At 40.3% G+C, this 12,703-nt stretch overlaps 1 protein-coding gene across 5 annotated transcripts in view; it reads left to right on the top strand.

Moving 5' to 3' along the window:
- Positions 1 to 12,703, top strand: part of PCCA (propionyl-CoA carboxylase subunit alpha) — a 284,839-nt gene that overhangs the window by 202,236 nt on the left and 69,900 nt on the right. For all 5 annotated transcript variants that reach the window (XM_083820666.1, XM_083820667.1, XM_083820668.1 and 2 more), the window contains one exon: positions 10,803 to 10,901. In XM_083820666.1, the coding sequence (XP_083676792.1) occupies positions 10,803 to 10,901 (99 nt within the window). The remainder of the gene's footprint in view (positions 1 to 10,802; positions 10,902 to 12,703) is intronic.

Raw genomic sequence — 12,703 nt, 5'->3', positions numbered from 1 at the left:
TTATGCCTACTATTACTTCTGATAGTTCCTTACAGTTCTTTCCTTTCCCTGCAAGATGACTGGTTCGTTTGATAAAAATGAGTACTGCTGTCTTGGTAATGGCCAAACATAATTGAGAGATGATTCTAGTGCGTATTTGGGGAGCAGGGATTGGTGGAAGAGATTTGGTAAGCATCTGCTGATGGTATTACTTCTGACCAGCTTTGTGAAAGTCATCAGCTAAAACCCTAGCTTTGATTTTGAAGTTATTAGACATGGAAACAAACCAAGCAATGGAAGTAGGTTTTCAGATTTTTTTTTTTTAATTGCATCTAGCCTCCTCTTCTGCACGGCTTTGTTTTGTTTCAAAAACTGAAGTTGCTTTTTTGTCTTCAGGCTGTATGTAAGAAGAGGTTTCATACAACCACTTTTTTTCTTATAAGTGAGAATCCATCTAACTATTCTATCTGTTCATGTACCTTTTCCTTAATCCAGTGGATTAATACAGCATGCAGAGGTGTTCCCTTTGGCTGTTTGATTAAAGGGCATACATTAGATCACAGATGATATAACAATAGGTCTGGCTTTAGAAACAATCAGTTTTATTCCATAATACGCTTACTGTCCTGAAGCATTGAGGGGCAGTTTGGGGAATATATGTATCAGCAGATATTTTGCATGTGAAGCATTTAGTTTAAGTGTTGAATAGTCTTGAGCTGGGGATATCCTAAGGACTACTGCTGACCTATATCCTGTTGTGACAGCTGAGAGCAGCAGGCTGGAACTGCTGGATGAAATCCATACCCAGTTGCCCATTGTACTTCTTGTCACTATGCAATATCAATTCAAAGACACTTTCTACTGTTGCTTATTCTGTTTATTAATTTGAAAAGAAGATAGCCTGGCTATGGTAGTACAATGGGAAAAGTAACTGAAATCAGTGGCAAACTGTATCTACTCTGGTCATCCACCCTTTTAACTAGGCCTAGGTACAATATAATTTCCTGACACAATAAAGCAATGCTTTTCTTTCTCATTAACTATTTTGGAGCCTGCTGATTTTGTTGGATCACTATATCCAGTTGTGTATCATGAGTGAAATAATACAATCCTGTTCAGCTGATGGACATGGTCCTCATGATTTCAAATGCTCTTTGGATTGCTGTGGTCTGCTTCATTTAGATCAGGCATGGGAGTCTACCAAAAGCATAATTCTCAGTTTAGAAAGGAGATAGAAAGGAGACCAGTAGGAATTAATAAGTAATTTTTATTTATTTATTTATTTTTAATTCTGGGTATGTGTGTGCAGGTCTGCCAGTCTCCTTTAATTTTATTCTGTTCTTAATCTTCATAACTCATATTGTGTGATGATATCTTCCCAAATAGATATCTGGATAGTGGTACTGGGAATTTCTCAACAGTTAATTCTCATCCCTTCTCTCCCAGTTAAGAAAACAAGAATTAGAGACTTGACAGTTGTGTATGAATAAACAGCAGCACATTGGCAGTCAGGGTAGGAATTCATGAATTCTTTACTCTGTGCTTTAGATCCACAGATCTTGTGATACAGTCTCTCTATTTAAAAAATAATCTGCTCTAAGCTTTTTTATCCTTATTAATTAACTTTTCCTAACTATATATATGATGAATGCTTTAAAAAAGTGCTATTCCAAAATGTGTTCTGTGTCTGAAATAGTGGTATAAGTTGTAGTCTGTCATGTTTCATAGTGATGTTATGGTATGATAACATCATTCTACCCTTTTCTAGAATTTACATGGTCAAGCAGGATACCTGCATGCCTCTGAAGTGAAAGAATGGAAAGTGCAGCTGAAAGCCACTTAGGAGTCAGTCTTGCTTAGTGGTTTCAGTATGTAGGCAGAAATCATGAGTCAAAAGCTCCGAAAACAGCAACATCTACCTTATCAGTATTTATTTTACCAATGTATTTTTCCTTCCTAGCATAATGTTCCTAATAACCCATATTCTGCCGTTGGTCTCTATGCTAGACCCGTTCAAGATAAAAAAGGAGAATATCCCCAACACTTTATCCTGTTGGCCAAGGGAAGCTGATTGCAGTGCAACTTTAAAAGTGCCCTATAGGCACAGGAAAGTAGCAGGACTCTTTCAGCCACCTGCACCATTCCCCAGCCATCTCGGAGCAATATCTCCATGCTGGAGTGTAGTTCCCTAGGCAGAACCACGGAGTTTGTCATGGTAGAACAACTGGAAAAGGAAAGAAAGTCATGGTCCTTCTCTTATTCATTGGTCCTATGACAACAAATGCAAGTATTCCCCTAACCAGCTGTGCTTTGTGTACCTGAAGCAGTTGCCATCAAACTTCAATGATTTCCTAACAGCTAATTTCTTTTCTTGCTGTATTTTTAACTACTTTTCCACTTCGTATTTTTTCTTAGGTTTAGCAGGCTTGGGGAGGTTACAAATAGGAGCCATCATCTTAGTAATGACTCCACAAAGAAAGCGGAGGTAGTGAAGCAAAGCATTTGCTCACAGTAGAGTGTTTTTCCCGTGTACAACCTCTCTACTAGGTTTTACAGAGGATAACTTCCCTGGTGAATGGTAGGAGAAAACTCTTGCTGATTAGAGGTGATGAAGGCCATCACCTCTCCCTCATTTTGTTTTGTTTTGATTCTGTTGTTGTTAAGCTGAGAAGCTGATACCTGTTGTGTGCTCCTCCTCAGTCTCTGGGCTGGCACATTCCCATTTCTGAAGTGAGACATACTAAAGCAGCTAATGGCAATTTGCATCTATATGTGCTACTTTAAAGCAAAGAGAGATAATTTGAATGCGTGCACATGTGTTTGCTTTATTCTAGTGGTTATGGGCTATTTCCTATTCCCGGGATTATGGACTGCCCATTCTATGAATGTGCTAATACTTTGAAAATTTGAAAGAAATGATGGCACCCCACACAATGTCAAAATGTGCATTTGAAATAAAAGCCCAGCAATTCAGCTTTCTGGTCTTGTTCATAGCAGGTAAAAGGCTGCCTTGATGACACTTAGAGCAAATGAATTTCTCTCCTGCAGTCATGCACTGAATAAATTGCTTGATCTAGTTTGGTACAAAAGGACATGATCTATAAATAGTTAACAGAGCTTTCTTCAGGAAAAGTGATCTATAGACTGGAACTCTCTCTTGGGGTCTTTTTTAAAAGTAAGTGCCGATATGAACAAAAGAAAAGTTTGTTTAAAAAAAAGGCCTTTTTAATGAGGTTGAAACTCACATATTTTAACTTCCTTTTGAAAGCATCTGGACAACCACTTCAAAAGTCCAAAAAGCTAACCTTACAGTCACTCGAAGAAAAGGAGAAAAAAGGTCAGTCCCTGTTAATCTGATGTGAATGTATTTTGTCAACAACTACAAGCTGAAATGCAAGCTAAAACAGCTAGTTAATTTGAATCAAAGATACTGCTGTTATACAAACATCGGTGAATTCAGCTTTTATTTGAAAGCCACTATATCCAGACTTACAGCAACTCTCTCTTTATGACATTTTTCAGAGTTTGTCGATACACTGCACTGTTTGCCACAGGGTCTCTCTGTCCTATTTGCTCTTTCATGCACTTTTTTTGGCAGATAATCTTTCAGGTTTTAGACTATTGCTACTTGTGATAAGCAAAACTTTTAAGACAACTTACTGTGCTAAGGGAAGCATCCATCTACCAAGTTTCTTCACGTGGCATTCTCAGAAGAAAATGTAAGAAATAGCAATCTGTGGAAACAAAAGGAAGAAGCATCCCTTTTTATGGCATTTTCATCACTGATTATTTTTTCATGAGGACAGTCATGAAAATGCTGCCAGTGTGGACTTCACTGAAAGAGACTGTGTGACCTGTGCATGTAAAATTGTTGGTTATTTTATTGTATTTTATTGTATTTTATTGTATTTTATTTTTTATTTTTAAAGGCGATGTTGAATTCAGGTGAGCAGAGCTTTAGAAGCAGGGATATGACTGGTTGCCTGGGGACAGAAGGATCCTTCACCAGAGTGTGGAGAAGACAATCCATGTTCATAAATTTGTCATGGGCTTTGGGAGAGGAAATCATTTGGTGCCTACAGAGAAACTGAAAGCCAAGTATCCAGACTAAGAAATCACTTGGGCAGATGAAGGCTATTGACTTGATTAATTACTGTTTTTTTTTTGTTTTGTTTGTTTGTTTTTTAATAGCATGGTGAGAGTGTGTTATGGTCTACCTGATCTGGGTGAGGAAGTAGAATAAAACTTCTTTGAACAATTGGAGGAAATCTCTGTATTACAGACCCTGGTTCTCATAGGGGACTTTATCTTCCCTAACATCTTTTGGAGGGGCAACATGACATGGTAGGATTCAAGGAGGAAGGTTTTTCAAGGCTATGTGAGATAACAGGTTGATATGGGTACTGTTTGGATGAACTTGTGCTAAAATACAGCTGGATCTGAAATTTACTGTCAAGAAAGAACTGGATGGAGGCATGATAACCAATGGCAGTCTTGGCTGTGGAAACCGTGAAATAAATAGTGGCAATCCTCCAGGATCCTGAATTAGTAAAGTGGAGACCCAGGACTTCAGGCCTAGTTTAGTCTTTATTTATTTGGCAGGGAGGTAGGGTTCTGTGAGATGCAGCTCTGTAGAGCAAAAGAGCTCAGAAAAGCTGTCACGTCTTTAAGGACAGCATCCTCCTGGTGCAAGAGTAGTCAGGAAAATAAGCAGACATTATCAGGAGACCATCTTGGCTAAGAATGGAAATCACAGCAAAGAGACAGAATCTGAGAGGTGGAACCAGAGACAAGATGCAAAGGAGGAATTTATAAAAATTGACCAGGCATGTAGGGATGTTGTTACGAAAGTCAAAGTTTACCTTGACACTAGAAAAAAATGTCAGAGAGCAACCAGAAGAGCTTCTACCTCTTCATTACTAATGAAAAAAAAGCTGAATAGGGGAAATGTGAGCCCTTTGCTGAGTGTGGCAAAAGATTTAGTAACAGCATAGGTAAGCCTGAGATACTTGTTGACTTCTTGGCTTTGTTCTTCACCAGCAAGGTGTCCTTGGCCTCTATGATTATTGAAAGGTTTCAGGGAGGAGGAGAACAACCAGTGGCAGAAGCGAATCAAGTCAGGGATTGAGAGAGTTCGACCCATGACCAGACAGACTGCATCCAAGGGTCCTGAGAGAGCTGACTGATGTGGTAGCAAATGTTGCACCAGTCTGCAGAAAAGGCCAAAAGCAAAACCCGGGGAACTACAGCTTGGTCAGCCTCACTTCAGTCTCTGGGAAGATCATAAAATGAGTTCTCCTGGAGCACATTTCTGGGCATATAAATAAGAACGTGATAGGGAATAGTAAGCAGGAATTTACCAAGAGCTAATCAACCGGACTGCCTCTTGTGATAAATTAACTGGATTTGTGGACCAGGGGAGAGCAGCAAATGTCATTTACCTTGACTTTAGCAAGTCTTTTGACACCATCTCACACAACCAGGTGGGTGAAAAGCCAGTTGAGTGGTCAGGCTCAGCGGGTGGTGGTTAATGGCTTATACTCTACTCTCAGAGAGCAGTAAAAAGTAGAGCACTCCCAGAATTTATCTTGGGACCAGTCCTGTACAACAGCTTTATCAATGACCTGGAGAAGGCAATGGGAAGTGCATGGTCATAAAGGTTAGAGATGAGACAAAACTGGGAGAAGTGCTCAATAGAGTCAAGGGCAATGCTGCCACCCAGCGGGACCTGGACGGGCCAGAGGAATGGGCTAATGGGAACTTTGTGAAATTCAGCAAAGTCATTTTTTTTTTTTAATGGATGTGGTATTTAGATGTGATCAGAAGAATTTTGAGCACAGGGGGACAATCACTTCCCTCTATTAACAGGCCTCCGCTTCTGTTAACATATCCCAGGACAATGCTAGACATCTTTGCCTCCAGGGCATGATGCTGGCTCATTCATGTCCAGCTTACACGACTGTCCATATCTCCAGGTCCTTTTTCACAGAGCTGCCACCTGACCAGTCAGGTCCCAGACAGTAGCGTTTCAAGAGATTCTTCCTTCCCATGTGGTGGACTTAACAATTTGTCCTAAATTTCACAAAACTCCCATTAACCCATTCCTCTGACTTCTGTAGACTCCCCAGATGACAGTGCTGCCCTGGGAGTGTTGACTGCCCCAGTTTTGTGCCATCCGCAAACTAGTCAAGGCTACATTCTTGTCACCTCTTCCAGGTTGTGAACCTGAAAAAATTCAAATGCTTTATGGACAATCAGACCAGGTCATTAGTAAACACAGTCCAAAGAATAGGAGAAAAAGCACATATAAGAAGGACAAATGGGTTCTCCATGGGCTGCAGCCTCCTCCAGGCCACATCCACCTGCTCCACCGGGGGCTCCTCCACGGGCTGCAGCGTGGAGATCTGCTCCGTGTGGGACCCGTGGGCTGCAGGGGGACAGCCTGCTCCACCAGGGGCCTCTCCACAGGCCGCAGGGGAACTGCTGCTGCCTGCCTGGAGCCCCTCCTGCCCTCCTTCTGCACTGACCTTGGGGGCTGCAGGGCTGCTTCTCTCATGTTTTCTCACTCCTCTCTCTCCCAGCTGCTGTTGCACAGCAGTTCTCTCCCTTCCTTAAATATTCTTTCCCAGAGGCCCAAGCGGTGTTGCTTCCTGGTTTGGCTCTGGCCAGCGGCAGGTTCCTTTTGGAGATGTTTGGATCTGTCTCTGATCTGACATGGAGCAGCTGCTGGGCTCTGCTCGCAGAGGCTACCCCTGCAGCCCCTCCACTACCAAAACCTTGTCACGTAAACCCAATACACCCAGCAGGCATAACCAGACAGGATTCTCTAGGCCAAAAACTAAAACAAAAAGCATCAAGCATTCAAGGCCCATCTGGACGCCTGCCTGGGCAACCTGCTGTAGGGAACCTGCCTTGGCAGGGGGGTTGGATCTGATGATCTCTTGAGGTCCTTTCCAACCCCTACAATTCTGTGATTCTGTGAAGTAAAGTTGCGTTGAGTTAGTGCTGGGAGGCAAAGTTAGGACCATGCAATCAGGTTGGCAGATTTAAGTTAGTCAGACTCAAGGCTAGCATGAAGATGTGCGGGCATAATGCTTTGAAGCATCAGGCAGGAAACAACTACTTGAGCTGCCCTCCAGTCTCCTGGAAAACCACCTTCATTTCCAGGAGAAAAGAAGTGACATGTGCCAGATGTATCCGAGACTCTGCATTAGTAAATTAACAGGGCTATAACACTCAGACTTGTGCTGCCTCCTTTAATTGCCTGACATGCATATAGAATGCCAAATGATGTTCTCTGAAGGAAACTGAATGCAGATTATGCTTTGCAGCTCTTTGCACTATTGGTTAGCTGGTACCTATCATGCTGAACATCAGGAACTCAGTCCACAAGAGGTGAAGGGGCTGCTGCTTGTGTAGTTCAGGTGCATGCCAGTGAGAGTCTGCGAGCTGTGACAGTAGAGTAAGCTGTTGACCTTTTTCTAGCATCGTGTCTTGGACTTGTCATTCTTCTTTCTGAGGCCTCATTTACAATAGCTTTTGAATTGGAAATAATTGTAAGGGACGACTGTGGCTACTTTTATCTTTTATGCCCTTACGCAGGGACAAAAAATCATATTAAAAAAAAATAGCGTCTACGATCACCACCGTGCCACATAGGTGCTGTATTAGCAATGGCTGAAACAACCACAATTACCATAGAATAATTGCCCCACGCTGAGATGACATGCGTGTGCAGACATACACACACCTGGAACTGGGTAATTGAGGGTAAATCTCGATCATATAGTTGTGGTGTAAAGCAGTGTGCAGCCTACTGCACAAGTGGTTTGATCTCCATAGAGGAGGTTTCCTCTGTAGAGTTCAAGTCTTAATACCCATTGAGTGATGATGATTCCTTGCTGGCTGTGTCATGAGCACAGAAAGAAAATAAAAAGGAAACAGTCAATGTAACTCTTCATTAGTTGTGTCATCCTGTCCCCCAACTGCTCAAGGACTAAAACAAAAATCCCCTAGTTGTATTGTACTGTTTGTTAGTTTCTATTGTCATATCTGTTGCTAGAGGAGAAACGAATGCAAATGCCTGACAAGTTCTTTGAATGTCTTACCTATTCCCCTGCCTTCATTGGTGATATTTGCTTGGCTGTTGGCTGCCAAGATGCAGAAGGAAGGTGTATTTGCTCTATTAAGTAAAGTGTTTGTTTGATTTCAACCCTTTATTATTATTATTATTATTAGTCTTTCCCCTCCCTGTTTGTTTTGAAAATAACACACACACTAAGTGGCCAATCTCTTATCCTCAGTCTTTTCTCATTTTCACTGATGGTGTGAACTCCTGGCTCTGTCATCCAACCCATTGGAGCCAACTTCCCTGTGATCTTCTTGACTTCACGTCATCTTCCCCAGTTGCATGTACCATGGTGAGCCCCAGGTGAAAGCATCTGTTTAAGAGCATGTAGCTCAGTTCTGCGAGAATACTCTGCAGTTTACTGGGATGTGCATTAATTCAAATAACACTTTTTTTTTCTGTCCCTTTTTTCTTTCTTGAATGGAAAAAATACAGTAGAGACAATATGTTGTCTGTGGGTTTTCCTATTCCACATAAGCAACCATAGTTTTCCTAGAATGCCACAGTTTGTTTAGGCCTGCTGTGGGCTTTAACTGGTAATATCTTTTCTTTCAGGGTGGTTTCCACCAGAAATTCTTAGATACTAATTTAATCTGTAATCGATGGTGGCTAGACTTGTATGGACCCTTGTGAGGGATTTTAAGCAAGTCATTCACCGCTGTGACACACTTGGTTTACTTTTCTTTTATTCTTCTGTACAGTAGCAAAAGAGATAATGATTAATTTGAGTTTGGAGTGGAGATACTGAGTTACATCTTGCCACTGGAACGCCCTTCAGTAGGATTATAGGTATCAGCTATAGCTTTTCTATGAGGCTGTGTCTAAATGCGGCAGTGCAAAAAGCGTGGTGCGCAACTGGAGTTTTTTGGTGGCCGAGAGTCTGGTGTGATTTTCTAGCATCTCTCTTCAGCCCCTGGAGAAGTATGGCAAATGATGTTTTCAGGCCCAGGTTCCAATGCAGACAGTCTGTATCTGTTGCTATCACTATAACAAGGAGCTTTCTAAATAATTGCCTTAGCAATTGCTAATCAAAGAGAGTTGAGGCAGAGCAGCAGATCTGCTTTTCTCCAGCCTTTTTCAGATGTTTCTGTTGTTCTCAATAAAGGTAGTATTTGCTGATTCGGGTTTGCTGGACCCAGCAGGCTGGATTCGCTGGTATGTTCCAGCTGCTTTTCCATGCTCTGGCAATGCAAACCAGCTGCAGCTCTGGTTTAACTCAAGCCAGGTTTATGGCTGTTTTGCATCACTGGAGCAGCGTAAAGTACCTGAAGCATGCCAGCTAATCAGGCCTGTTGCTGAACCATTATAAATGACTTGTTTTTCTTCATGTTCTATGCATGTAACTTTATTTTTAGCTAAAGCCTCTGGAAATTGAGTAGATTGCATCACTAAAAGACAGATTTTGTGTTCTAAACTGAAGTATATAAAATTAGAGGGTTTTTAAGCCAGAGGTTTTTTCCTTAACTGAAAAAAATTATCAAATTACACATTGCTCCTCTGCACTTGTCTGCTATGGATTTCTTTTAAGTCACACTGAGATTACAGTTGCCTGTTCTCATTATAAGATGAAATAATGATTAGTATAAGATCTAAAAGAGCAGGTTTTCTAAGTTTTACTTCACAAAATACGGGCTCAGCTTTTATTCCAGATGCAGTAATTTCCTTCTAGTGTGCTGAGAACGTATGCAATATTTGTGTCATTATCAATATCATCTGTAATTTACTGATTGAAAATATTCTGGAGATTTTGGTAGCGGAGGGAAATCAGCCAACCGTATTTTTTCTTGTGCTTATAGTGTAATTTCCAAATGAAATCTTATTTATCGACCTTTGTTAGCATGATGAGTATTCAAAACACGCCACAGATATTAATTGGTAATTATGTTATTCTGTGTGTGGCATTTTTCCATAATCCAGCTCTTCCTCTGAGGCTTTTGTAATATTGAATGAGTGATGTGTATATTATACAGTGGTGGAATGACAGAAATGTCATTACACCTTCTCTGTGGTACACAAGTGTGCCTATACTTCCTTCAGAATTCAGGAATTTTCACACAAAATATTCTTGTGTAAAGACTGGGTTGCTTTAGGTGCTTTTTTTTTTTTTGAAATGTCTATCTGGATAACCATATTGGTATTGAAGCCAGAAATTGTGTTCCTCTGATCAGATGCGTATCGAGAGAAAACATGACAGAATTTGCAAAGTTTTTCTGAACTTTGAGGTAAAATACCAAAGAATTAATTACTGCCTCATATTAATTAAGATAACAATGCAAAACCCTTCATTAGAAGCCTAGGAAAAGTTCTTCCTTGGTCCTTGGAGAGAATATTATATGCAAGCCCTGTTGTGTGGGTTGCAAGGTGTCACTGGAATTTATATGCATTACTTGTCTAATTGCAGTAAATGTAGCATGTCCAGATAGGTTTAAAAGTTGGATGGCTGTTTGTTACTTGCTGGAAATCGCTTGAAACCTTGCTAGTCAGAGGCAGCTGTTCACAGGTCCTTCACCTCTCCCCAGAGATAGCTAGAAGACTCTGTTGTTGGACCCTGTCTTTTATGGCAGAAGCAGTAAACATGACAGGTTGTTTGGGAGCCATCTGTTTTAAAATGGTCGCTGCTTTGTATGCAGTAATGAACTTGAGATCAGTTTTCTGTCTGTCTTCATAGTAACAGCCTTGTTTGGTGTCACAACAGGTGGAAGTTGATGGGATGAAACTAAACGTGACCAGCGACTGGAACCTGGCTTCACCCTTGTTGTCTGTCACCATTGATGGCACGCAGAGGACTATACAGGTAAATTCACCAATGCTTTATTTGTAGAGCTGAGCTAACCAGAAGCCTTTAAATGCAGAAATAATACTGCTACGTGGGGTCTAAGCTTTCCATAGCATAAAAATTACATTACACTGTGTGAATAACATATTCTTTGAACTTCTTGTGTGTTCAGACCTTCAGTGGAATGAGCTTGTCTTACAATTACTCACTTAGAGTTTGACATCTTTCATTTAAGTTGCTTATTTTAGAAATTTACCCCAGTTTTTAGGATCTCTTTACTTACTGGTTGTGAGGAGATACAGTTTCTTTATCACTCAAGAAGTAAAGAATGGATTACTGTTTACAAGAAGGTGGGGTCTGGCAATAGAATCGTTCTCCTCCTCCTGTTTGGATCATGTGTTTTTTCCACTCGTGGGCCTTCACAGATTGAAAATCACAGGACAATATATCTCCCATGCAATATGCTTTTTTGATATGCTTTTATGAAATATTATTGGTTCCATGATTTAAGAAAACTTCCAGGTTTACATTTTGTAGATTTCTTGGAAGGCCACTGCCAGTCTCGGGGCTTGTTTATATCTAAAATAACTTTGTATTCTACAGTATATTTTTGTATTTTAATACTGGTCCACTTTGCTGCTGTTTTATAAAGTACATTCCTGATTTTGAATGATACCAATGTTTGAACATACAAAATCTGTTTAGGAGAAAACCGTATTTAGAATGGATACCCATATTCAGAAGGACCCATTGCAAGCTACATAATAACTATATGGCAGGTTATGGTCTCTGAGTATAACTAATAATAGTTAAGACCAGTTAACCAAAAGTCTAATACTGGAACTGGCACACAAAATTAGTTTCAAGATTAATGATTGTGAGATCTGAACATACTTTATTCTAGGAGCTGAGCCAGCAATAATGTTACTTGCACACCCTGAGTATGGCCAAATTATATGAATTTCTGCAGGGCTGGCCACGACAACAAGCAGTGTGGTTTGGCTGTGTGGTATTTATCCAAGAGAATGTGAAATGAGCACATACGTTGTTTGTTTCTCAGATGTTATCTGTAAGCCTTTGCTTTCAGTGAAGAAACTCACTAGCTTGAAAAGTTATTAATCTTTTAGTATATGTATGTAAAATTATGGGAACCTTAAGCTTGACCTCTGATATCTGCTCACTGGAATCTAAATTGGTTTTTTGGTTATATATTTCTCTAGACTTGCCCCACTGCAAGAACCAAATTAGACAAGTGTATTCCTGTAGGTCAATTTGTCTCCAAAAGCAATTGACCCCTGAGTCTTGAAGTATCTTCTTTCAGCAAGACTTAGCCCTAGAGCCATTTAAGCAACAAATATGGATGAATCGAATAATTCCAGCTGTGCTTTATTAATTTTCAGCCAATCTAATTTCTCTTCATAGTTGGTTTCATTCTTCTAAATTTGCTCAACCAAATACAGTCTTTATGAACATTATATTTCTTTGAAGGATTGATTTATGCACCTTCGGCTCGATCCTGCAGTCTGGCCCCAATCCAGCAAAGCACTTAAGCATAGAAGCAGGAAATAAATAATTTTAAAATGTTTTGGTTTAAAATGTATTTATGTAAATTATAGTCTAGACATTCAAATTGTTGCATATCTGTCACACATTTAAAAATAAGTAATTAAGAATGCTCCTGTATTTTGCCTCTCTGGTAAAGGCTCAATGTGTATTAGAGCAAAGCAGAGCACTAACTCTGCTGTAGTTAGTTTTAAGACTACCTGTGAGCTTAAAATGCAAGTTTTCTGAGACTATTTCTAGATTAGGAAACCTGGCAA

The sequence above is a fragment of the Anser anser genome (genome assembly GCF_964211835.1).
Source record: "Anser anser genome assembly, chromosome: 1".
In the NCBI taxonomy this organism is placed as follows: Eukaryota; Metazoa; Chordata; class Aves; order Anseriformes; family Anatidae; genus Anser; species Anser anser.
This window is presented reverse-complemented; position numbering and strand designations above follow the sequence as displayed.